This window comes from Lytechinus variegatus, chromosome 17, assembly GCF_018143015.1.
Source record: "Lytechinus variegatus isolate NC3 chromosome 17, Lvar_3.0, whole genome shotgun sequence".
Lineage (NCBI taxonomy): Eukaryota > Metazoa > Echinodermata > Echinoidea > Temnopleuroida > Toxopneustidae > Lytechinus > Lytechinus variegatus.
Window position 1 is genome coordinate 26,700,685 of NC_054756.1, and position 27,766 is coordinate 26,728,450.

The 27,766-nt window shown below is 36.5% G+C and overlaps 2 protein-coding genes across 4 annotated transcripts in view; both read right to left on the reverse strand.

The window, feature by feature from the left end:
• Positions 1-2,931, reverse strand: part of LOC121430517 (microtubule-actin cross-linking factor 1-like) — a 74,707-nt gene extending 71,776 nt beyond the window's left edge. The window contains exon 1 of one of the 3 annotated variants that reach the window (XM_041627799.1): positions 630-2,931. In XM_041627799.1, coding sequence (XP_041483733.1) covers positions 630-1,059 — 430 coding nt within the window. In that variant the 5' untranslated portion in view covers positions 1,060-2,931. The remainder of the gene's footprint in view (positions 1-629) is intronic. The other 2 variants (XM_041627800.1, XM_041627802.1) reach the window with 2 other exon arrangements.
• Positions 2,932-14,519: 11,588 nt separating this feature from the next.
• Positions 14,520-27,766, reverse strand: part of LOC121430519 (dystonin-like) — a 37,712-nt gene continuing 24,465 nt past the window's right edge. Inside the window, exons 25-35 of the mRNA XM_041627808.1 lie at positions 27,256-27,576; positions 26,650-26,764; positions 25,786-26,000; positions 22,464-22,508; positions 20,584-20,901; positions 19,892-20,058; positions 19,341-19,500; positions 18,661-18,788; positions 18,104-18,222; positions 16,436-16,671; positions 14,520-15,507 (exon numbers count right to left, since the gene is read on the reverse strand). Of these exons, the coding sequence (XP_041483742.1) occupies positions 15,325-15,507; positions 16,436-16,671; positions 18,104-18,222; positions 18,661-18,788; positions 19,341-19,500; positions 19,892-20,058; positions 20,584-20,901; positions 22,464-22,508; positions 25,786-26,000; positions 26,650-26,764; positions 27,256-27,576 (2,007 nt within the window). The 3' untranslated portion in view covers positions 14,520-15,324. The remainder of the gene's footprint in view (positions 15,508-16,435; positions 16,672-18,103; positions 18,223-18,660; positions 18,789-19,340; positions 19,501-19,891; positions 20,059-20,583; positions 20,902-22,463; positions 22,509-25,785; positions 26,001-26,649; positions 26,765-27,255; positions 27,577-27,766) is intronic.

The following is a 27,766-nucleotide window of genomic DNA, read 5'->3' on the forward strand; positions in this document are numbered from 1 at the left end:
AGTGATCAAAGTTATCATGTGATTCATAAGTGCGAATCCGAGTTGATCAATGTCAACAATAAATATGCGTGATAAAAATAGGTTTCACGAAGAGCATACATATGTGTACATAACAATTTATCATTTACTGCATATCAAAGGGTCATACCTCTGCATGAAACATACAGAAAGTCCCATAATACCTACACATAACAAGAGCCAAGTCAATGATAAAATGGAAACATTGATTTGCTTCCATTCTGATCTCTTGGGCAACTAATGTAAGCCTTGTCATAAGTCCATGGTTTATGGGGGAGCTAAAAAAATAAAACTTTGTTTAAATATGTGTGTTTTTTATATGTTGGGGAAAAGCAAATCTATATAGTATACGCATGTAGTTTTGGTACTTAGAAAATTGAGACTTTGATGAATTAATTAGAAATCAATTTGAGTATGCATGTTTTGTATACAGTAAACCAATATTTTAATCAAAGATTAGACAGTGGTTTAAATGGTTTAAACATGGATTAGACTATGGTTTACTAAAATCAATGTTTTCACCAAAGATTAGATTATGGTTTATTTAAACCATAACACGTAACATGAGCCAGCCAGCGGCAGCCCCTCCCCTTTCTATTCTCTGTACATACCTTTTTTGTAGACTGTTAACTGCGCATCTGTTTCCACTCCTCCTAAATAGTTTTTAACTTTTGCCGTGTACGTGGCGGTATCGTCCACAGTAACGTCACATAGTACTAGCATACTCTCAATCTCATTCGTATAAACTAAACAACGGTCTGTCCTCTCGACTTCCGTATCGTCCTTGTACCACCTAACCTCTGGGGACGGATATCCATAATAGTGACAATCGAAAACTACCACGTCGCCCTCGTCGACTTCCGCGTCCGCGATCTCTCGCGAGAAGCGAGGCTGTCGCTCGGGCCATCGTTTTTGTTGAAACTTGCCAAGTTTTTTGGACGTGATTTCTATCTCCATGGGAAGGCCCATGGGGCCGCGTATAATCTGTTTCCTGCGCGAGATCGGCGAATCTTCGGGTTCGCGTATGTCACCCATTGTCATAATCTATATTTAGTGATATTTAAATGGAAATTGACGTTGAATCCTCGATTTTTTTTATCAAGGCAGTCAGGGGATAGTACTGATCGTTTGATATAGTTAATGGATTGAAATTCTTCATAAAGTGTCCATCTTTGGTCTATTGATACTAACAGGAATATGTCTTTTGATATAATTCATCTCAATGATACAAATGGAAGGCACATGTTGATTGAGTCAGGCGTAAAATCTGAACAAATCTCTTTGATATAATCAACTATAAAATATAAACTCCTTAAATAAATATTACATATATATATTATTATGTTTAATGCTGTGTAACAAACTATGAGATATAGTAGGGGACTAAATATGAGTAGGTTCCATAAAACTTTAAAAGAATATAGATTTGCTGTTTTATGTTTACTTCATGCACTGCACATTAGAAGGGGACTCCAATATACTTGTTGCAGTGCACATATATATTATTAAAATGCTGTGAGGTTGATATTGCAGTTATTCCTCATGGCCACTCCTAATCAATATTGCATAGCATGTGTGTTACTTTGAGCCCTATTCACGGGCACAGACAGCAGAAAGAGAAAGCAGCGACCGAGAAGTATCATACGCTGGCTGGCGTGTGTCACTCGATGACATATCTTGACTGTTATGTGTTCACAGAGCACTGATCCTTCCAAGGAAATAATCTATATATTCCACTCAATATAACTCAGTTGACAAGTTGAACAGCAAAATCCAGAGCATTAGTACCCACTTCAGGCACTTCCACTGTGAAGTATAAAGAACTATATATATATTCCTCTTGAAAGTTTTGCCAGATGAGGTATATCAATTTTGAAAGAGTATATACTTCAGATTATTATTTCAGCTCCTCTCAAAATGTGCTGTGGATATATCACCCTGTTTGTTGATATATTCCAAATAGGGCATCTGCCACAGAGATATATTCCCCACGGACTATATACAGTATTTGTTCCAAATTCCACTGCTAAGTTATATGCTGCACTGATTCCCGGTGCTCTGAAAAAACTGTGAACCGAGTAATCCTTATTGATATATTCCACAATCTGGCGACCAAGTATACTCTTTACAACTGTGGTGGATTAGTTATATAACTAAAGATGAGCTTTCTTTGATGAACAGGATCTAGTGGATAAGTGATTAGACCCACCTCTTCTGATAAAGCCAAACTGAATGACAAGGTCCAATGGGTGAATGTGCAAACTGAATCATATATCCCTGTCTAATCAATAATAGTAAAGACTACTGACTGCTGATCATAGTAAAAACTATTGACTGCTGATTTGAGTAGGTCATGCAATTCCTTTTCACTCATCAGGCAATATAACGTGATTAAACCACTCTTTGGGGCATCCAAGCACGCAGACGACCTCTTCATATATCACAAAAACTTGAATTGAATACAATCATTCCTTGGACCACTGGAGTCAGAATCCAGAAGGCGAGTGAACATATCCACATTAAACGTCACATTAAAATTCCATGTTCAATGCCACAAATCCAACATTAATATCCCTGCAAGAGGTCCTCGTATCACGTCTTTCTTGATGTATTGTATCGACCTTTTCTAACCTACCAAATTCCTGAAATGACAGCACGGCTATCACAGCCAGGGTAGGTTAGGGTTTCACGGCACGATCGACCCCTTCCGAAAAATGGGAACGGGCATTCCACAGGTGTTCTGACTGGTGTTCCTCCTCTACTGAACACAGCTAATCTACGAACACCCAAACAGACGAGTAAATACAGTGCGTGCAGACCGAATCCTCCGCTGATAGCAGATATAGTGTTGGCAGCGAGAGAGATCTGCAGCATTCCCCACGAAAAAAATAATCTGTGTACTGTATATGGTTCACCAGAGAGGCATACAACAGAGCACACAGAATATTCACACAGCAGTCCTCTATAGAATTGGTGTGTAGTCTCGAACACCAGACTCTGCTTTGAACTGATGAAGATCTGCAAATTCAGCGCACTTGTCGGAGGTCATGGATAAATTTGATGAATCACTGAGGATTGACTTTGGGGAATATTAGATACATCCCGAGAGAACATACATGGATAAGGAATAAATTGCCAGTATACATAGACAAGTTTGAGGAGAAACAATTGCACTGTGCAAAAAGCTTACCCGGGAAGACTATTATCTATATGGTTCATTCCACAAAGTCAACTTATGGTCTATTCCATTCTCCCACACGGGGGTGGAATGTTTGCACTGGGGAAACCACTGGGGACGGATGAAAAGAAGGGAAAATATCTAATATTTGTGACCAAATAAAGCCTGTTATCAAAGTACTCCCACTGAAATCATCGAAGAACTCCCACTGAAATCATCGAAGAACTCCCACTGAAAATTATAAATTAGGATGTCTGGAAGTTGTACGCCAAATTTGCCTTTTAAAAAAAATCAACAATGATAAAGAACAAAGTTCAACATCTAAAGAAAATGGTGAACTATATTGGAGAGTGCTGCACAAATATGTGGATCGGGAGTGGTTGAAAATCATATTGACAATTCATTGTAGCCCCAAATCCCCAAAGTTATGATCCTTCCCTTGCTTGAAATATCATGACCTTCCAGAGATTGTTAAAAATGAATATGAAATAAAATTCTGGGGGCCATTTCATAAAGATATAGAACTATAAAGTTTGTTATTAGTGTAACTACCATGGTAAACTTGATTGTGATTGGCCGACGAGCCCCGTTACCATGGTAGTTATCATAAATTTAAAGTTAAAAGTTGTTACTCTTCATGAAATGGGTCCAGAGAAGGGGAAAAGAAAGGATTTAACAACATGGGAAGGTAACAAAGTAGAAGAACCAAGATCGTAAATAAAACCATGGGGGTGATACAAATGAAATAAACAAAATATGACAAAAAGGATGGAATCATCTTGTTTGGCTAGTCAGATTACAGTTGTATTATCAAAAACTTAATGGGAATAAAAAATCATTGACCCTATAGGCTTTGGTCAACTACCAATGCATGGCCTCACTAAACTGCCTTTAGAAATCATAAATTGAATCAGGTTTTCTTCACAGTAACGCTACCACCCACCTATGAAAAGAAAACACAAGTAATTTTTAGTTTCTATCTCTTTCTTCGATCCCCCTGGCCTTCAAGTTTCCATTCTTTTATTCTTTCTCTTCTCTCTCTCTCTCTCTCTTTCTTCTTCTCTCTACCCCTGTGTCAGTTTTCGCTGTTGTAAAGCCTCACCTCTCCCTTTCTCTGTTCTGCCCACTCTCCTATTCTGAGAAGCTTTTGAAAACAGAGTATAGTATTTTCTCTCCAAAAGCGTAGGAAAGGACAAAAGGAAAAGTGTGAACAATATGGCCTATATTGTTCCAGTATTTTGAAAAGTGTGGGAGAATTGGAAGTTTGGAGTCTGCGCTAGTCTTGTTCATCAACCTCTGTTATACAGATGATTTTTTTTTTATCTGAAAATATCTTTACCTTAAATAAAAAAATAAAAAAAAGAGAGGGGTCATTTCATGGAATAGATATTCCATGATGTTCACTTACTACTGTTGTAAGCTTCTAAAATTCTTGATTTTAATTGGCTCAGAACAGGTAACTCAGACAAGACACTCCATGAAACATTCCCAAGGGATTTTTTTTGTTTTGTTTTTTAAGGTTTCTGCATTGTCCTCATTCTCCTATCAATAAAGTTTCACTTTTCAGTAATCATATGTTTGGGCTCTTTTTTCCATTAAAAAATGGAAAAAAAATTTGTTTGTGGTCAACTCAGTCAATATACATGTACATAAATGTATATCTCCTTTATCTTATATCCAAGTGATTTACAAAATCTAACAATGACATACAAATGGGATACTTTGGACAGCAAAATTTCTCTAAACCGAGGCCTATTTTGTGACTTCACAGAAAAGACACAGCCATATGAAATACAATAACACCCCTGGGTAAACAACACATGCTCCTAAATAAAACATTATTGACTTGCAAAATTAACTTGTATTATGTGTTTAAACACCATTAATTTCAAATGAAAGGACATGGAATGTGTCTCTCACCAATAGCCAAGTACATGTTACATTAGAAGGAAAAGTAAATCATGGGAACCCTGATTTCAATTTAAACAAGGTAATAGCCTTTATCCAGTGATACATTCACGAGATTAAACCTCAAAGGCCTCAGAATTCAATGATTTCCTAAACATTGGATACCCTATTATAGCAACAAGGCTATAACTTTTAACAAATCAATGTCAATGATTCGATAGTGCAAGCCATATTATCGAAGCATACACAGAGAATATATATATATATACTGGATGCCAAAAGTCACAGGATAAACCCTACCATGGTACTACATTAGGTATATTTATATGGTTTTTTTTCACTCAATGTCACAAATTGAACATTTGAAACATTCAAACTTTTATCCATTGCCACTTACATAAAATATGTAAATAAGAACATGTAAATAGCGACATTTTTTTATAAAATCACCATTGAAGGGTTTTTATATTGTATTATAGTGGATGTACTTTTATAAGCTATTCATCAATAAGATGAAGCATTGAATATCGTGTCTGTGTGTCAGTATTTAATCATCACTTTTAGCCTGCCTTAAACACCCTCACGAAGTGGCAAATCCTCATAAAAACAAGGGAAATTTGTAACAAAATGAAAATAAAATCCTGCACAAATAGACATGCAGGTATATAACCATCCTGGATTACACTGTTATTTAATGAGACCAGAATGAAAATACTCTAACCCTTTCAACAACAGATGATTTAGAGTAATTGATTTCCATTTTTCCTGGTTAAGCTACCTTTACATGGGGCAAAATAAATGGACCATGTCGACAGCTCATCACCCAAAGCTTGGATAAAAAAAAACAAGGCGCGCTGGTAATTGGAAACAATTTACGAATACATTGCTTTCGTAAGCGCTGCTCAATGGGATATTCATTTCCTGCCTTTAGTGCATGGGCAATAAAAGAGGATATTTCTAGCTATCTTTAAGAAGCACGGATCCTGTGGCTCGTTACCTCATGTAGTTTCTTAAATTGCAACATCATTGTCTCATCATCCGGGTAGAATTCTTTCTTCTACCCCCCCCCCCCCCCTCTCTCTGTCACCTTCTAAACTTAGTTTAAAGTTTATCTCTCCATGTCTTCAAGTTTGTTGTTATTCAGTTTCATTATCTATTCTAGGTCTCCTTGCAATTTCTCTATAATCAGACTACTTTCTTCCTCGCTAAATTTCCATTCCACATTTTTGATTTTCTAACTGTATCTGAACTGTAAGTGCAAGTTCAAGTACATGTATTTATCTTATTGCATATACCAGTACTTACATTTTTCTTTCATTCCTTCTTATCACAATGTTTCGCTTTCCTTGCCCACTCTCCCTTATACATGTATCCTATGAATCAAATACATTCATTTTGATCTCTCTATCATTTGAAAATATATTTTTGTTCATCCCTTCCTCTCGTTTAATGTATCCTCCTATTTCCATACCCCCACTATTTCTATCCCACTGCCCACCCCCCCTCTCTCTCTCTCTCTCTTGTTCATGATGATATAGCATCTTTTATAATGATCTTGATCATTTGGTTCACTCTATCTTGTTCACTGAGAGGTATTAGTCATACTAGGAAGCCCAAAACTTCCTCGTCAAAAGTTTAGATCAAGGTGAGGCCAAAAACTTTTGTAAAAAATCTAAAAGTCAGCCAAAAAGGTACCCTTTTGAGAATATTCGTACACAGACAACAGCTTTACTGCTGTCCCACGACAAAAGGAAGAATGGGTTTCTCAATAAATAAGGAAATGTGTCACTTGTTTTTGTGAAAAGATACAGAGTTACTTGCTATTGAAATGTCGTTATTTCAGAAGATTGGGGATGTGGGACTCCAATTCCTTTAGCAACATAAAATATTCCTCATCAAGGGGACAAGGTTGAAATTTCGATTTCAAATTGCTGTAATACTGAAGTTCTCAATATTACACTCTGAGATATATATTTTCAACAATTAGTAGAAATAGAGTACAAAGCTAAATTTTCTAAACAGTGCAAAACAGCCACCTTAAAGAACCTTTTCTGATTAAACATTTTTAACAACAATGTTTTTTCACATTCCTTGTGCATTTTTTTCTATATATTTAAATGGTTTTGTAATTGGCCAATCATCTTCCAAAATCGTCAGGAAACATAATCAGTGTGTTGTGAAATTAAGGAAGGGGTTATATATGTTCATCACCTCTTCTTCATTAATCATATTAATTCATTTCCCCCCTCTTTCTCTCTTAAAATAAGTTTGCTGTAGGCCATTCACCTTCCAAACTAGTAAGGAAACATAATCAGTACGTAAGCAAGCAAGGTGTTAAGTGTTCACCAGCATCGAGGAAGTAAATGCCATAAGGAATCCGAGAGGAAAAGTGTAGGAGTCGAGTCTGGCATTGACTGTATGCATGATTCATTACAGTCTGTCTCAAATATCACCATCACTCATTGGCCAAGTGTTTGGAAAGTAAGAAAAGTTTAGAGGTAAAGCCAGAATGTATGTGGGGGCTGAAACCTGAGGGGCGGATCATGCCATTCTTCTCTGAAAGTACTTAGAAAACGAGTGATGCTGTAATGAATTAAGTATTCACATGTGTCCAATGCAAGTATTAAATATTTGGTTTCCTTTTTGTCTTTACATTTTGACATATCAATTATATTCATAATCCAAGGTTTAAAACCAGCATGTATTCTACAATATGATGGACTGATAATTCATTAGTAATGGATCTTTCAAATTATAAAGAGAGAAGAGATAAATGGGTACCCGGTAGGATGTGAAAGTCATTGTAGCTTGTCCAGTATTGTGTGCGCCTCACAGGCGACTGACTGGAATACTCCCCAGGGAGTGGAGGATGTGCACACATTGTGTGCGGGAATGACTGATTGAATCCGATGACCGGGGTAATAATATATCTGTAAAGCGCTTAGAAACGTCGTTCCGATGGATTAAGCGCTATATAAAAGCGGATTATTATAAAGATAGAGAGAAGAAAAGGACAAAGGAAACAAAACAACAACAAAATGGATTCACTTAACCAGGAAGCCTATTAATCATTTTGTCAAGGTTTCAAAATTCATACATCAGCATAATCTACTTGGTGCACTACATGTACATGGGGAAAGCAGTCTTAAATGATGACATTGTGTCAATATTCTATTTGGGGGGAGCCTCATCTAGTGAGATGAATTACTGAAATCAATTTTTAAAGTATCCTCGGAAAAATCCAAAAGTGCACATAAAAGTGTAACACATACAGATCGCAAATCTCATGATGTATCTGATTTACACATATATTGTACATTAACATCTGTAATTTACTGTTGATACAAACATACAGGTGTATGTTTGTTATATAATAAGTAAAAAAAATTAACAGTTATTAGATTAGTGCTTTGCCCAATGAAGTTGAGCAATAAAATGTATCATGGCACACATGTGAAACTTAGGCCGTGTTTATGCTTCCATTTTTCAGGCCAGAATCAGCGTTTCCATACGTGATTAGTGCAAAACACGGTTGCGTCCATGCTTACTTTCATATAAACGCTGTTTCAAAACGCCGACCGTAAACTCACAAAAAGGTGCGTTTGTAAACGTCGTTTGACCAGAATCAGGCTTTCTGGGGAAGCATAAACACAACCGCGATCGTAAACGTGTTTAAATGACGTCATTTTGGTACCTGCTTCCGCTGAGATGAAAATCCGCGGGCAAATACAGTCGTATTGCTCCGTGTTATCTCTACGTAATAACAACAATGGGAAAAAAAACTTTCGAAAAAAGGCGCGCGCCCAATTTGACCTCGCTTTACGATGCGAAGCCAGCTGGAGATCATGATTTGCTCTGAAAAGTTAAGCATAAACAGCACTCCCAGAACCACGTTTACGATCGGCGTTTTGAATCGACGTTTGAAATCGCTGATTCTGTCCTCGCAATGGAAGCATAAACACACCCTTAATTCAATCCAAATTCTAACTCAATTATCAAATACATGTAGCTTTACTCCAGTTGTATCATGATAAGAACATTTAATTATCAGTGGTAACTAAATGAATTATTTTTAGGTGATACACATGTGAAACTAGATCCTATCTATACAGTGCATCCCAGAAAAAAAAAGAAACCAGGATTCCCATGTCTTTCATCTTCAAAGGCAAATGAATTATAATATTTTATTTACATCATCATACAATTCAATTATTCCTCTATATTTTAAAACCAAATATGTGACGAATATTTCATGCATTAATGGATAAGACAGGTTTGAATTTTTTATGTCGAAATCTGGGGCCCGATTCATAAAGAGTTACAACTGTTGTAACTTTACAATTACGGTAAGTACCATGGTAACCTTGATTTTGATTGGTTGCTGAGCCCTGTTGCCATGGTAGTTGCCATAATGGCAAAGTTACAACAGTTGTAACCCTTAAATGAAACGGGCCCCAGGTTGCGAAGAAAAATTGACAAAATTGGCTCATTGGCATTTCTTTTGTATTCTTTCTTTAAGATTCTCTCACTGATCCCTGAAATGAGAGTGGATTCAGATTCACACACGAGTTCCTATGCAAATTGTTTGATGTTTCAATGTATATTGTTTGTAATCTGCCTTACATAAATGATTTGCTTTTAACTGTTTGTCTCAAATAAAAGACGAGATTACACTCTCATCATAAAAATCAAATTTATAGTAAAACATATTTAATGATTGAAAAATCTCTCTCTGAAAACAGGTTTCCTTTTTCGTGGGATGCACTGTATGTGAATTCAAGTTCTAAATTATTGTACAATGCATGCTCAGTAATGATAAGAACTTTTTAATATCAATGGATTGTTTTGAGGTGTTCGAGCCTGAGTGAAATAACTCAAAGGGGATATGAAACCTAATTATGCACTAATCATATTCTCTCATGTTTGCTGATTACATCCTGGTCGCTAGGCAACCCGATGCTCTTTATACAGACTAGTTTCCGTGTTCTCATGAAATAGACTAATGGTTAATAGCAAAAAGGTGACTTCCTATGACAATATACATGTAATCATTGGTGGTTTTGAAATTCCTGCTGTAGTCTAGGTTTTTGTTTTGCTACAGTCCAGACGTAAATAATTGATAAAACAGTGACTTTGATGAAAAATAAGCAAACCATAATATGTGTAGGTGCAGTCGTAAACATGTTTTTGTTTTTCCTGAATGTGCCCTTACTTCCCGGTTTAATTGAGTTCACTCAACAGAACAGAGATATTTACTGCATTAAACTGACTGTTCAAACAGGCATAAGACAGAAAACTAATAAAAAAAGAGGGAAATATGTTTTTTTTTTGTAAGAGAGCACAGCGACCGAATCTCATGTGGATGGGTATGGAAGAGGGCCCTTCTGCTAAAATTCAGATTTAAAGCATTTTAGAATAACATTTTGAGAATATGGTATACTTATATATTCTATATAATTTAATTTAATTAATTATATAATTCAATTTAATATGTAAATGTGTTTGTTTATTTCTCTTTGTATATATGTATAATCGTTTTATGATTTCTGTATACAGTGTATACTGATTCATTAATTTTTATTTTTATTTATTTTTATTTTTGAATATTTTTTATTCATTGTATATAAATATGTATAGTTTATTTCTTTATTTTATCTTATTTCTATTCATATAATGTACTTATGAAAGGGGGCCTTCACCCTACAAGCTCTGCTTTTTAGTAGGTCTCCTCTTTCGATTTCATAGCATTATTGCATTATAGAAATGATTTATATATTATATTTTGTAAATATGTCTAATGAACTATCATTGTAAATGTAAATAGACTGAAAGAGAAAATAAATGAATTGAATTGAATTGAAAATGATTGTGTACCGACCCCAGTAATTCACAAGATGTCATGGTGAAAAAATATTGACTCCTTTTTTTTTCAGGAATCAAAAATGTGTGACTGTGTAGAAACATACATGTATATGTATGTCAAAAGATCATAGCAGTTTAAAATACCACCATTCTACAAAAAAAATAAAGAAGTTATTTATGCTTAGGATAACAATTCAAGAACAGGATGATATTATATGATATTCAATGTTTAGGCGACTGCATTTTTTCTGCATTTTTTTGCACAATGAAAAGGTATGGCGTAATCCTTCATAAACTGTCAAATCAATTGCGTACTAACATATACAGTGTGAGCTTATCAATCAATAAGGCCTCAAAATATTTCAAGGTTAACTCACTTTTGCTAAATGAACTTGATATAATGGCACTATCCACCTGAATATATATAACCCATATGACAGAGGTAATTGGGTATTGAGTCTATGTAATTTGTGCTCATACTAAAATAAAACAGTGTTAAACTGGTTAAAGCACCTATATTTTGTAAGATGAAGTACACTTATGAATGTGAGATGCAGGGGGCTCTTGGTGATAGCAGTATAACACAATTTTAGAAATATTTAATCAATTTAAAAGAAAAAGTGGACTGTTTTTTTTTTACTCTCGATGTGAAACTGCATTAGCATAGAATCCGGTTTACATCACTCTCGATGAACATTAAGTGAGTACACATTCAACTACATGTAGTACACATCATTCTCTTAATCACAGGAAAGCATTGTCCTATTAATGGATTGTATTTCCATGTTATTTCCAGTATGATTATAAGCATTTCCTGTAAGGATTATGAAGCATTGCAAATTAGATGTTTAATATCTCAGATAGTTGGACAAGATGTCATCAACAAGTCATCTATTGTACATGTACATGACTGAGTGCAAGTTGAAGTGTGTCCCAAAACCTGGGCCCTGTCTCACAAACACATGTATGATTGATCCAATCAATCACAACTATGGAAAGCCAGAAACGTCAACAACTAAAATACATGCTGGTTCAAAAAATATTTTATTGATATAATGTATATTCACACATTCACCGTTTTCTTGACAATTCAGTATGCTTTTCTTTGTTTTCAAAGGGCAATGTGCAAATTTCCTAAAGAAAAAATTATGACACTGATGGATTCCCATACACTTGAGGTTGATCGGATCAAACGTAACTCTTTGTAAGACGGCCCAGATATAGAATGTAAAGTGCAGTACGTTGGTGTTGTGCAAAATAAAATGAAGATAACATACTAAACAATTAACATTCATGTTTAATGAATTTGAATGATGAGGTATATTTACCATCAATTCTTTGAAAAAATAAAAATAAAGGGGCAGAGAGAGAAATAGAGGAAGAACAAATAAAAATTAGAAAGGAAAAAAAACATCTATACACTGTATAGAAAGAATGAGATAGAGAAGTAAAGAGAGGGAGAGATGGAGAAATATATTAAAGAGAGAGAGAGACAGAGGGGGGGTTAAGAGAGGAACAGGGGGAGGTGATTGGGGATAAAGCAAAGACAGGGTGAATGGTGGGAAGCCAATAAGGAAAAGATTTACAGTGTAAAAACAAATCAATGTAAAATGAGCAGACACTTTTCAAAACATATGGTTTAATGTTGACATACAAGTAAAATTTTAATTAATTATTGCAAGTCAAATACTGTGATATTCTATGGATTGAAAATAGTCATGGCTGAAAAAATCACTACAGACACAAACAAGTGGGCGTGACCAATAATAAACGCAGCCAGGTGCAGACTGATACCGCCAATGGATAGAACTTGGCACAGGATTAGGCTCCCAAATTGAAGGGTAATCCAAAATAAATCTTGCTGGTACATGATTTGCAAACAAGTAAAACCTTTTTTAATATGCTGTGAGCGTTAACAAGGTTGTTTATGATTTGGAGATATACATTTAACATTGAAATAATGCAATATGGTGTTATAGCGGAGAATGTTGATTGCTAAATGCTTTGTATGTGCGAAAATGTACATGCTTAATAAACCGAGGACTGAATGAGTCAGACAGAGAGGGACGAGACAGACGCAGACATACATACAGATGTCAAAAACCCAAGAATATTGAAAATCAGGATAAAATTGTCACAAACTGGACATTCCACTTTCAAAACCTCTAACACTAAAACAAAGTCATCCGACATGTAGCTTAATTATCCATGGGAAGCTAATGCTACTTTATATATTTACGGCTCTAATGGCGACCTTCACTCTTTCCTGCTGTGCTATTATCAAATCCCACCTGGACATGTTCAGTGTCAACCAGCATTTACTTGATTAGAACTGGTAAATACATGATTAATTAGATAACATCCTACATGGACTTATTACACATGATACACTGTAAGTGGTTAAGGCTGCTTCACTGTGCATTGTGCTCATGTTGTGTTAAGTACATGTATAATGTGAAAAATGTCCAACTCGCTTCATATTTAATATAAAGTCAATCCTATTTAAAATCAAGAATACCCAAACCCTTGGATTAAGTTAAACGTATAATGAGAATGGTGTAATGATAGCTTTAAATGTGTGTAACTCAATAGTATATATTGTTTGTTCTTTGAATTTTTGTTTTTACATAGTACATTATATATTTTTTGTATAAAAATTCTTCTTTCATAAGTATCTTGCATAAAGCTGCAGTTTGTACTGTTGAATATACACGGTAGTGTTGAAAACGTCGACGAACATAACTTTCTATTTTCCATATAGTCTGTTCCAATTGATAATTGTTGTTTTCATTTGCATTTCTACTTTTGCCTCTCGATCTACCATTGAAAACACTTTCAAAGACACCCTTCTCCTAGCTTCACAACCAGGCAGTCATATCTCCCACTTCACAATTTCCAATATCTCCTCTTGATTTTTTTTTCCAAAATGATTCCAGGAAGTCATGAATTTTGTCATTTCCGGCTTTTTCTTCTTCCTTTTATATACAAATGTAACCATGGTGGCAGCATTACACACTATGTACATGTACTGCAAATTCAGGACCAACTAACTAAAGGCTTAGCAATTAATCATAAAGCTGATTTTAACAATTTATTGCAAATAATCATGAATGCATTCAATTCTTCCGCTTTGTAGATGAGAGAAATCCTATTTCAAATGTACCAGTATTGTAAATTGGCTGAAGTGGAGTTATGACCATCTGGCTCTGACTCTAAGAGATGTAACCATCACTAACCTGCTAGGCTCATCTCGATCCAACGATGTACAAAATGCCACATGCCTCCTTGTGTTGCTGTCACACTCCACATGTACCTTACCTTCTGTCTTTTTTATGTGAACATTCATACTCTCAATCACACTCTCCCATCTCAACAAAAAGTTGAGTTTCATTCAGATATGGTGGGTGTGTCATGAAACTGTTATGAGCGACTTTACAAGCGACTTGTGACCCTTATTTTAAGAGAACTAAATTTACACCTATGAAAATCTGGGAGGGGGGGTCACAAAGATTTAGGTTTGACTTAGAGTTGCACTTAAATGCCTACATGTAGTTGCATGTGGTATAAAAGGCATGACCGCATTGGTCAGATCATGCAAAGAGAACATGCACTATTGCGTATTGATCAAATGAGGGTGAGCTTTGCTGTGTCATATCTGAATGAAACTTTAATTACAACTACTCAATATCAATTAGTTTAAGGTCAACTATTAATCATAACCAAAAAACAACAACCATACAACTTTTAATATCAATAGCAGATTTCAATCATGTTCTTTCTAGAATTATTTGATTAATGGATTCGCATTTCAAGTTTTCTTTGACAATGTAGTTCAAAATTTGACCAAACTATTCAGTTTTTGCATGCATATGATATGGTGATATGGCATTAAGACACTAGCACCATTATAGTTCATACATGTAATTTTTCCATATCACAGCATAGTACGAATTTGGCAACTCTCTTGCGAATGTGCAAAGTTTTTTCATCAAATTCCAAGAATATGGTGTCAAGGAGCTAGCAGGATTATAATACATGTTCCTTGAATTAAATTTTCTTCATAATTTTCAGGATCAGGATTAATTTCATGGCAAAGGGGAGCAAATGGGAATTTTGTTAGAGTATTTCTTTCTTCTCAATTGATCAAATTATTGCACAAAACGACTAATCTCTTTCTTGCCTATTTTACCTTTCGCAATTACAAATTATATCAAAAAGATTTGATTTCTAAAAAAGCCAGCGACATTTCTTTCTCTCTTTTTCTTTGACAGAACTTGTAATTTGTTCGTATTCTTCTAAAAATCTCCATGTATCATTAAATGTTGCTAACTTAATAAATTTCTTTGCATTTTCCAAAGCTACATACAGTATACAACCAAATTATGATAGAAAATTGAAAGATATGACTTACTTGCTGATTCCACTTGTTCATCAATCACATCAGCTCCTGGTTGATGGTGACGGTTGGCGGTCAGGTCCTCGCCGAGACCCTTCAGAGAGATCAGGTGTGGGGTGTGGTCCTCGATATCAGCAACCAGAACCTGAAAAGGACGAAAGTTATACTGAGTTATACCAAACGTCTCATTGCTTATGAAATAATAATCATACAAAACATTTATACAGGTGTAGAGCTGTTGTGTGAACAGGGTTTTAAGTTTGAATAGTTATGTTACTTTAATAGATGTGTTCTTCATTATTCTTGATCATCCTCTCTTCTCTGTTAGTCATCAAAATTCCATCCTTTCTTCCACCTTCTTTACATTCCTTTCAACATGCCAGATTCACTATTCCATCCCTCTCTTTTGTTCATGCCCATGTTCACTCATACTTGACTCTTGCTATTAGTTCTTATTCTCTGATTGGTTCTCTCCCTCTGACTTAAGTTCATTAATATTCATTAGCAGCTTACTACGGATTCATTCCATGCATTTCTTTTATTTGCTATCTTTGATATTTGAATATTTTTTATTGTCCTTTGTTATATATAAATCATGCATGTTAATGTTTTATGCCTAATAAACCCCTGAGGTTTAAAGTAACTCAGCCCAGGGCAGTTCATCACAGGCAATCGCTGAGTGAGGTTGTCTCTTGTCTCTGTAAGTTTTAGAACCACGCCCTTTACCGCTCTGGCCACACTACACAGGGCTTACTATGGTCGTTTCTAAGTGGAATGTTTTCTGTTTATAATTAATACTTGAGAGAGTGTAGTGGTTCCACATGTATTCTTTCATGGCCATGTGTGGTCCTGAAGAGAACTACCAAAACATGATGTTTCGACAAATGTGTTCTGGTTTCAACAAGTGTGGTCTAGTCTTCCTCATGAAAATGAGCAAATGTTGTAAAAGTAATTCCTTGAATCACTGAGCGCCCGATCATGGTAGCCGTGCTAAAGCCAGGGTAATAGTATGCAGCATTTAGAAACATTCCAGCATTGCATATTACTATGTAAATGTTTAATATTATTACTACCTTGTGTTCTTGTAGTCTCCTAGCAGCATCGCCAGCGGTCAGTCCGGGTGGCACCTCCTGCTTCAACTGACCCTCCACACCGTCCATCCAGCCATTCAGACCGGCCAGCTCGCTGTTGAACAGGTTACCCTTCTCGAGGGCGTCGTCCAGCTCATACCTGCGGTCAGCGAGTTTGTCGCCGAGGGTCTGGTAGCGGTCATTGACGTCGGCAAGGTCACGCTGAATTTCAGTGACACCTGGTGATGAGAAGCACGAGTATGCATGAACGTCTGAAGAATATGTTTTTATGCAACTTCAAACATATATAGGTCTACAGACAATTAAAGGTGATTATCAAAAGCAATACATGTGCATGTACATGTAGTACCTGTCAACCTTGAGAGCCAAGAAACAGGAACAAATTACATGTACTAAGGGTTAGGACCATTCTGAAATTTCCTATGAAAAAAAGAACATGCTACAGAAAAAAATCTAAAAAATATGTCAGGAACATGTGGTACATGTACATGTATGTGCTTATAAAAGAGAGAAGTCTGATACAAGTTTTGCAAGGTGTTTGTTTCATCAACATTTTCATCCGAGAAGTTATCAGGGCCTTGTTGCATTAAAAGATACCATTATGGTAACTTTGCCATCCAATGGTAACTTGCATGGAATCCTTGGTTTTGATTGGCTGCTGATCAGCGTTACCATGGTAGTTACCATTGCATGGCAAAGTTACCTCAATAAGAATGTTCATGCAACAGGGCCCTGATCTGAAAACTTTCCTTGAAATTATTGGCCGAGAAGCACTGTCGCTATAGCAACTGGGCTTCTCAGCCAATCACAATCAAGGAAAGTTGTCAGATTTGATAACTCTCCCCTGAACACTCCCCTGAAGGGCAAATGCATAGTTACGTGATATTTTAATCTCAATGAATAATACACATTACAAGACATCACATGATCATGATCTTACCAATGTGGTGATGTGTCACATACCACAAATACCTGGGAATTTAAGGATGTTCCACAGTTAAAGTGAAATCCATGTCATTTTCACCATACTTTGCACATGAATTGTAGATACAAAAGCACCTGAATATTCCAAATATGCAAAAATAAGCATGGGTCCATGTGCTTGATTTTTTTGCTAGAGAGCTTCAGATTTCACCCATAGGGATGTTCTTAAGAATTGTCCATTCAAAGGAATTTGGCATTTTTAGACCTCACGGGATCACTGCAATGTGTTTAAACCTTTATTACTCAGTCAAAATCCATGAAAATTTCATCATAATTCCAGTTTATTAGCTTCATAAAATTACGGATCTGCAGTAAGTGCAGATAAGGAGAAAAATCAGCTCAAACCTGCAGCTGATTAATCACAATCACCTGGGGCCCGTTGCAGAAAGAGTTGCGTTTAAACGCAAGTCAAAAAATCAATCGCAAGTCCAAAATGCGCGCTGTTGATTGGTCGAAAATCAAGTTGCGCATGATTTTTAGAGTTGCAATCGATTGCAACTCTTTCTGCAACGGCCCCCAGTTCATCCATTGTGACGTTGGCGTGCAGAGTGTAAAATTTACATACATGTAGATGATTCCCACGAACCTAACTGAGGAACATCCTCAAGTGCAACTTTTAATCAAAATTAAGTCTTTGTGAGACCACCTCCCGGAGACATTGCTTACCATCATCCATAAGGAAGGAGCTCTGGTCTAGCTCCGAACCAAAGGAGCTCCTGCGGGATCCAGTGCTCCTGGTGTCCAGGCTCCTGGTGTCGGATCCTGCTCTGGACTGTAGGAAGACCCTGGAGTAATAATGTAGATAACAAAAGTTAATGCACAATGAAGATGGTAGATAAAGTCATAAAGACATACATACATACATGTAAAGGTATTGCTGTAGAGGAGTAGGGGGGGGGTCACTTATCACCATTTTACACACATTTACATCTTAATGTATATTATTTTCTCTATTAAGACGCTTCTCTCGATACATGTAGGTACCTTATAAATAGTCTGTGACAGTTCTTTTTGCAAGAATCCCACTTTGAAGGCGGCACTATGCATCTCTTCAAGGAGTCTTTTCTGCATCCCCCTTTGTTTTGACTATGAAGTGTGGGAATTGGTAATGAAAGGCCGCCTTCGGGATTCCCATGCCAAAGATGCAGCTGACTCTCGACAAGATACCAAAATGATCCTCCTGATTTTTTAAAACTAGTTAAGGTTCTTTTTTCTTGACTTACTTTGAACGTTTGAGTGGCGAACCCTTGGATGGAAGGTCGGGATCAGAGGTTAAAGTCTCGAAGGTCATCCCAACGTGGTTGACCTCATCGATCTTGAAGTTGAATCCATCGTACTTGCTCTGTAGAGGCTGTGACGGGGTGAATAGTGATGATTTATTTCATTTAATAACAGTATTATACATGTACATGTTAATACATGTAAATGCCTATGAAGAAATTTATCCATTTGAAGTAAATCTTGTCAACTATTTACAACAGAAGGAGGTTTAGTTAAAACTCTAACCTTGAGGAAATTTTCGAACAAAATTATGATCAAATTCAAAAAGATGTCATGGGCCACGTTTAAAAAAAACTTGAGTCGCATTTAAATGTATGAACGGCATTACCAGATTGGTCAAATCATGCAAAAAGGGATGCCCACTACTGCGTATTAGTCAATAAGACTGCATGATTCATTTTTTTGTGCACATCAGCACTCAGCATGACATGAAATCATTCTCCACTCTGTGAAACATCCCCATTCTCCTAGAGAATGAAAAGCTTTCACAGTGCTCAAACTTGAGTGAAACATACGGTTCGCTTATTGATGATACTTGTACATGTAATACACATATAAGTGCTTATATAAATTGTTTTTAGCAGCTTCAAATCAAGATCACAAGAAGAGTCAAAGACCTCACCTTGTGCTGTTCAATCTGTTGCTGGATGACGTGAGGCACCAGAGCCACGAGAGGAAGGCGATCGGTGTCGTCCTCCATCTGATCGAGCCATTCCTGGACTGACTTGAGCAGGCTGCTGAACTTGTCCTGCGTCTCCTGTCGCTGCTGCAGCTGGTTGTTCCTGCAGATTCGGAGAAACAATGGCAAAATGGTTTTAAATTCTTTGTAGGTCTCAACCTCAGGCGGTGCCAACCAAACAAAGTGACATATTGATAATGAGCAACATTTCCATGCATATATTGCTTGATATTAATATCTCTGAGCTGCAGATTATCACCCCCGCTTTGACAAGGCTCCCCTGATCAGGTGCTAGAGCATTCAAAGAATTCCAACCGGGCCTCCATTTACTACACCTGGGTGAAGAGGGGCAAATGGTAGATAAATGCCTTGCTAAAGGATACAAGTGCTATAGTAGGTTTTGAACCCCAGTTCTAAGTTCAGAGACTTGTCCACTGTGCTGCAACACCTCTGGAGTACATGTATATCAATTGAATTGGAGCCCATGTACTCACCTTCTCTTTAGAAGAGCCTCCAGGATGTCCCAGTTCTTGGTGAGGTTGGTTACTGTATCAGCGATGCGTGAGGTATCCGATGTCTTTGGATCCCTTGTGATCTCCTGCCCAAGACGCTTGATGTCCTGGTAGGTGTAGCGATGCTCATCTATGTCCCGCTGGTAATCCTGGGATAAACAAAAACATGATAAATCTTACAATGTTCTTAAATCCTAAATGTATACAGCATGTCACTCTTTCTCATTTGACAGTTCTAAAGAAAACAAAATGGTCATTTCTATACTTCCCCTTCCCTAAAATACTCAGTGATTACCTAGCCCCTCTCCTATATTGTAATTTGTAATCTCTCTGTTTCTTTCTCTTCCTCCCTCAAATCTAAATGTATTTCTTTCTTTCTGTCTTTCTTTCTTCCTCTCTTTCTTTCTCTCTTTTTTTCTTTCTCCTCCCCCCCCCCTCTTTTTTTCTCTCTCTTTTCTTTGTCTGCTCTTTAACCTGTTCATAAAATAAAATTCAGAAAATATCTTCTAAGGCTTTATGACTTCATGAACAATCTCACCATTATTCTTCTCAGCATCATCCATCTATTTCTTTCATTCTCGCCATCCTTCAATCAATATAAATGACTTGTATCCTCTCCCAATTCTTTCTTTCATTCTCTCCTTCTTTCAATCAATCTATCCTCAGTTTCTTACCATCAACCTGGATCCCATCTCCAGGAGATCCATGCGGAGCAGCTCCTTGGACTCCATCCTATCAATCATGGGCAGGAGCCAATCCTCAAAGGCATCCACGTCGCTCTGCAGCTGGTTCATCTTCACCAGCATCTTCTGCAGGTAGTCGCCGTGGTTGCGGATGCTGGACGAGATCTTGCCGTAGCGGCCGTTGATGTCGTCCAGCGTGGACTGGACTCGGGAGGCCAGCTGGGCGTCGCTGCTGGCGATCAGGGTCTCTGCCCGGTCGTTGAGGGCGTCGATCATCTGCTTGTGGGCATCGATGTCAGATTGCACATACTGTGTGAAAGGTATAGGGTTTAGCAAATGAAAGATGGTAAGAAGAAGAAAGTAGAGATTAGTTTCTGTTCTTTGTATTGATGGCCTGGGCACAATTTGTCAATTTTATGAACCCCCATCCATTTTTTTTTTTTTTTTGCCTTGAAAATAATGATTTACATGTACATTGAACTTGTTCAGATTCAACTGATTTGCCAGCCCGGTACACAGGAAATGCTGCGTTCTACATGTACTTGAATTTTGTATTTGCAGAATGCAGAATAGATATCTGAGGCACATTAAAGCATACATATAGTGTCCTTGTCATTATACACTCTAAATTGGCAATGAAATGAAAACTACAATTTAAACATGCACATTGGCTACTATTTTTCACAATTTTGCTTTTAACATTCATTTTCAATTTTTGTTATATCCAAATCTAATTTTTCTAAGCATAAAAGTGATTATGAAATTAAGAATCATTGCCACTTTGATGAACAAATCAAATCAGATTTATCTTTATCTTATGAGAGCTACATTGTACATACATGTACCTGTACCTACCTTTAAAAACAATGTTTAATTTGTATTTGACTTTTAATGTACATGTACATGTATAATGCAATTATTATGTAGATACATGTATATACATGTATGTGATTACTTCATTTACATAATGGATAAGGTTAAATGTCATACAAGTATATTGATCATTTCATATCTCTTATATAAAGAGTACACAACCTACATGTTTGTTAAAGGCCTATTGTGGATTAGAGGATAAATAGGAGTTCATGTGAGCCTCATTCAAATTGACATATTGCTCAGAGGTCTCATTTTACTGGATCCCATACAAAAGTTAATGCAATTAATACACAAATGCTACACTAAACCTGCATTGTATCATCACAATGGTCTATTTGTAATGCTGTATGCGGTCTTCATGTTAAGGTTGTCGTTAGAATAAACTTCAAGTAACAAGGTATTGGTTAAACATTTTTAACAATTGAATATATAGTTGTATATTCTATCATTTTATATCAAATTGAGGTCTTTAAAGTTGTTATCATTAACTATTAAAATAAGGTAGATTTTTTGTTTACTTTAAGCACTACCTGACAATTTTTAAAGTTAAAAACAAACAGCTACATGTATCCTACAGCTGTATATATAAAATGGGTACATAGATGTAATGTCATATAGCAAAATGGTAAATAATACTTGATCTTTGTAAAGTCTTTGTTTATTAGTTTTTGTTTTACAAAATTCTGTATATACAGTGTAGATGATATTTGGTTAAACTGAACAAAATTATAATCAGCATTATTATCATAATCAATGATAATGTTTATATGGATACTAAATATAAAATGAATTAAACCTGCATAATAAAAACAAACATTTGTAATAAGATGATATATTCAAAACAGGAAATCAAACAAAGTTAGTACTAATCATTTAGAAGAATTAGTATTCAGCATAGCAGCCCAAGGAATTTAGGGAATCGGTAATGAAAAAAATAAGATTAACAGTTCGGATAAATACAGGGTTAAATACAAAGTCCAAATCACCAAGCTCACCCAATAAAACGATGTGTTTTGCATTGTTTCCCAAGTGCGGCAACTCTGTCGTTTGTATTTTATCAAATCATCAATAAACAGGGACATTGGGTGAAAGTGAGAATTGTTTTTTAAATAGTTGAAAAAAAATGGTGAAGGGATTGAAAGAAAGAGTAGACTTGAAGAGTGGTACTAAGAGCTGGGGAGAGTTTCACAAAGATTTTTGTCGGTGATTTGTATTGACAGAGGTTATAAGCTACTGGAAATCCTTGCATCTGATTGCCTAAGAGCAACTTAGTAAAGGAAAATCACGGGCAAAACTCTTCGTGAAATGCTCCCCTAGATTAAACATACATATACAGCAGAAACCTGAATTTGTCACACCCTTATGTATTGCTCTTTTTCTTTTTTTTCCAATTGAGGGGGGTTGCTAACCATTCCTGAGTATGAAACTCAAAACTTTATTTTTAAATGAAACAGCAAAGAATCAAATAAATTTATTTCAAAACAAAATGATAATATCTTACAAACTGTTCGCTATGAAATATAAAATGGATTGTCGGACTCGGTATGATTTAGAACGATATACAAATGGCATAATTGGTTTGATTTTTTAATATAAAATTGGGTAATGCTCAACAGGCTTTAATTCAGCCCACTTACTCTTCATTCGTAAACTAAAAATAAATGCAACACTGTGCAGTAAGGGTATGGCTCAATCCAGCTGTTTGTTGCACATGTACATGTATAAGTTTATAAGAATCATAAGAGCAAAAAATCATTAAAAATATGACATAAAGCCAAAGCAAAAACAAAGAAAATGACAAAGACAGGAATGCACTAGGAAAATAGAAAATATGGCAAAACCATACAAAATACTGCAAACACAAGAAATATGCAAAGAAATAACATGTAAACTACGACATCTACATGTACATGTATGTGTCCATTGCATAACTAGCAATGTGCTGTCGCGTATTACTGTAGGAGGGGACATGTGATTGTTGCAGGATATCACTGGAAACTAACTGCTTGTAGTCAAACGTTCTCAATGTTTTGTCTTTTGAAATGAGAGAGGAACTTCGAGGAAAGGTCAATAAAATTAATATTACAACATGAGTGTTTGATTCTATTTTAAGACTGCAAACAAAAAAAGAGCCAATGTCTCACAAAGAGTTGCAATAGATTCAAAACAAACTCAAATTGTGACTGATCTTACTTTATGTTCATATACATGTAGTTAAGAGGTAGTAATCCTAAATCAATCTCAATTTGAGTTTGATTTTACATCAATTACAAGTCTTTGTGAGACTTCGTCAAATTTAGGAATTAATCATTCTACACAAAATATATAAAAGGTTGACTCTACATATTGTGTGGGCAAAATCAGGCAATAACTGCAAACTCTGTTTTAAAAAAGTATTTCAGAATATCAAATATCAAAATAATCAAAATTCTCCATAGAGCATTTTTGGCTCAAGTTTCACTGCACTCTAAAGATATACCATACCACATATTCTTGGAGGGAATCTAAATATGCTTCTTCCACAAGCTGTAATTAAAATTGCAATTGAATAAGAAATAAAACATGCATATAAAGCAAGAAATAAAAGAAATGTAAGGACTCGGGCAGAGGCAAAATGATTATCAAAGCAAAGCTGCAAAAATAGAATGAGCCAAAATATAAAGAAATTCCAAGAGTGATACATGAAAACATTTCAGCCATGAGATAAAAGGGATCCCAAATTAATGTTATATCAGCGATAAAGACTAGTCTTCTTTGGTTTTTTTTTAAGAACTAAAAGAACCATATAAGACCAGGGTAGACAGTATTAAGCATTCCAGACATATTTATGAGCTGATCTCATATCTAAGCCTTAAGTGTCATCGTCTGGAGACGATTGAAGAAGCTGGTTGGCTGATCTCAAAATTGATTAAACCATAATTCTAGTATCTTGCAAATGTAAGATACTTTTTCCAATAATTTTTTTTTCAAATTTGAAGAGGTCGCAAAGCATTCATAATGCAAACTGTTTTATCAATAGGGGTGTTGGACAGCAATGACTGCTCCCAAGTTATTATCTTGATGCAACTAATGCTATAAACCCCCAAAACAGACAGGCAATGTTAGACTTGAAGTCAGGTGGTTTCTTGTGTGAAGCATTATTCCTACATGGATTCAATGTTTGTAACATACAGATAAAAAAGCACCAACAAATGATTTCAACTTAACCTACAGTACCCTAAATATAGCCAAATTCAGATTAAAACCTAGCCCAAAACTTAGAATATATTTAAAGCATTTGTTAAAGAAATTTGGGCCCAGGAAGTACATGTACACATGGATATTAGAGGAGCAAATATTGCCTGGAAAGATAAATGGAAGTCCCTGATTTCCTCATCTGAAATCCATCGCAACTTAACCAATAACCTAGTCGCAGGGTAGGAAATACTTTCTATTTTTAGGGGCTACATGTATCTTTTTTTCCACATTGGGGGATTGCAGAATTTTGAGGGCTATTTCTTTCATTTTAAGGGCTACTTTATAGGGGCAACAAGCAATAATGCAGAAAAAGCAAATATCATTATTCTTCCAGTTAGAATGTTGATTTTCTAAATAATCTTTGAATATTGTTTGGGACAGATCTTGGGGCGACTCTAGAAAGAATGGTCGCCCCACTGCATACATTGCGGTGTAATTTCAGGGGCGATTTGGGCCATTATGAGGGAGAAATTGCCCGTCGCCCTCGTGTGTTTCCTACACTGTCCAGTTCAAATAGTATGTGTCAAGAGCAAATGTGACCTGAAAAGATATATGGGGGCCCTTGCTTTCCACATTTATTTCTCTGATATCAGCGGAGAATTGGGAGACTACATGTTGGAGCAAAGGGCCCGTATTCTAATAGCAGGTTTAAAGTTGTGGTTTAAGTATGGATAGCCAATTGTTACATAAATCACTAACAGTGGAGATATCATAATAATAATAATAATAATAATAATCCGCTTTTATATAGCGCTTAATCCATCGGAACGACGTTTCTAAGCGCTTTACAGATATATTATTACCCCGGTCATCGGATTCAATCAGTCATTCCCGCACACAATGTACACAATACATGTACTTCAGCTCATTCGGCTCTCAAATCATCCATAATCGTCTAGGAAGTATGAATAGATGATTGTCTTCACCATCCATGAATCAGGAAAGAGCACGGTAAAAATAAGAAACTTACAACTTCATAAAATTTTTGATACTTTTGGCTTCCCATACTTAAACCGCAACTTTAAACCTGAGTTTAATTTAAACCTGAATTCAGAATACCGGCCAAGGACATAATCCTACCTTGTGATCCTGCAGGAGTTCTAGAAGAGCCTCCTTGCGGATGATGATGGGGGCATTGACGACCCTGCTGGTGTTCTTCTCCGCCTGCTCCAGCCAGCGGAGGAGGTTGTCGATGCTGTCCTGTACGCTGTGCGACTGGGAGAGCATGCTCTGCAGTTGGTTGCTACGTTGGGCAAGCTTGCCCTCCATCTCGCTGTATTTCTCCGACACATCACCTGTGATGGAAAAGGGGTTGGGTCATGGACGGATGTTCATTAGCAAGGATTACTCTGCGGCGCATGCCCATGATATTGATCAAACTTCAGTCAAAATCAGTCAAGTATGTAAGGGGGGTCACCACGGACCCCTAACTTCCCCCCCCCCCACTGCCCCCACCCCGGACTGATCAAACTTACATATTTGTGATCCCTAGAACCTACATGTACATGTATAAACATGTAGCACCTAAGACTGTTTGTCTGCGGTTTTCCCTTGTTTTCTGAATGTACAGGCTGTATCATGATTTCTTTTTGTTTTTTGAAAAACATGGAAATAAAGATTACTGAAAGATAAAAAAAAGTATTTTTGTATAATGTAGCATAATGCAGAATACACATACAGGACACTTTAGATGTACAATATTACAATTTCTTAAAGGCTATTGAGAATAACAAACGGATACCCAAAAATGGATGAGAGTAGACTAGCATTAATTCCAGGGACCTGAATAGCATCCCCCTACAAGATTTATGTTCTTGGATGTTTAAAGTTTTATGGTATTTACTGTAGACCTCTACACACGATGGTTACTATTCACTAGCTCTTTGGAGACATTGCACGGTCATGATACAAGTTATCATTTCGCTGATCCCATGGATAACTTACGGACAGTGTGCATGACATCATCCTTGATCGCATCTTGGGAAGCCGCCAAATCCTTTCCATGTCCCTTGAGTTTCTCTACATCCTTGGTGTGCAGGACGATCTGGTCATGGAGGTCCTGCAGATATGCACCACAATAGTTGCGTGTAAGTGTCATTGCATCTCATCTAGGCCCCGTCTTACAAAGAGTTATGCTTGATAGGACCAACCACAATTATGGAAAGCCAGCTATGCCAACATCTAAAATGCATGTTTTTTTCAGAATGTTTTTTTAGATATGATGTATAGCAAACGGATTCATTGTTTCTTGACAATTTGATGCGCTCTTCTTTGTTTACAAAAGAACTTTGTGCAAAATTTTGATAGGAAAATTATGACAATGGATTTTCATATTATTGAGATTGATGGAATCAATTCCAACTCTTTGTAAGACGGGACCCTGGTATACAGTGCAAATATGTCATTCAAATTCACTGACAAAACTCTTCATGAAATTCTCACCAGAACTGACCAACAAACCACTCAAAATAGGCATTTCTAAATTAGTTACTTGATGCAAATTTTGTGTCAGCAGGCCCGGGCAGATGCATGTAAAATATTCAAGCTTACCTTCAGTTTCTCCATCTGAGCGTGGATGTTCTCTGGCTCCGTGGCGATTGGTTCCCTCATCACATCCGAGAGCGTAGCATGGGCCTCATTGATCCATGGTAGGACAGCATCACAAGAAGTCTCCCACTTCTGTTGCTTGCCAACAAGGTCCTTGAGGAACTTGTAGTGTTCCTTGGCCTGGTTGCGCAGTCTGGTGTATCGGTCGTAAGCGTCGGCCAACTCGTCGCGGATGACGTTGGAGTCGGGAGTCTCTGCAAACGTGCGGTTGAACTGGGATGGAAGGGCGGACATCCGGTATTCGGAAAGCATCTGCTTGTATGCCTGTGTGTGAAAAAAACAAATGTTCCTAGTGATGACTTGGTTTAATGGTGTATTATATAGTAAGAATTTCTCAGCAAAGTTTGTTCTGGATAACTCAAATATTATCCTAGCACTAGATATAGACAAAATATATAGTACATACAGTAAATTTACAGGTGCCAAATGAGAATGGACAGATGTGACAGGGATA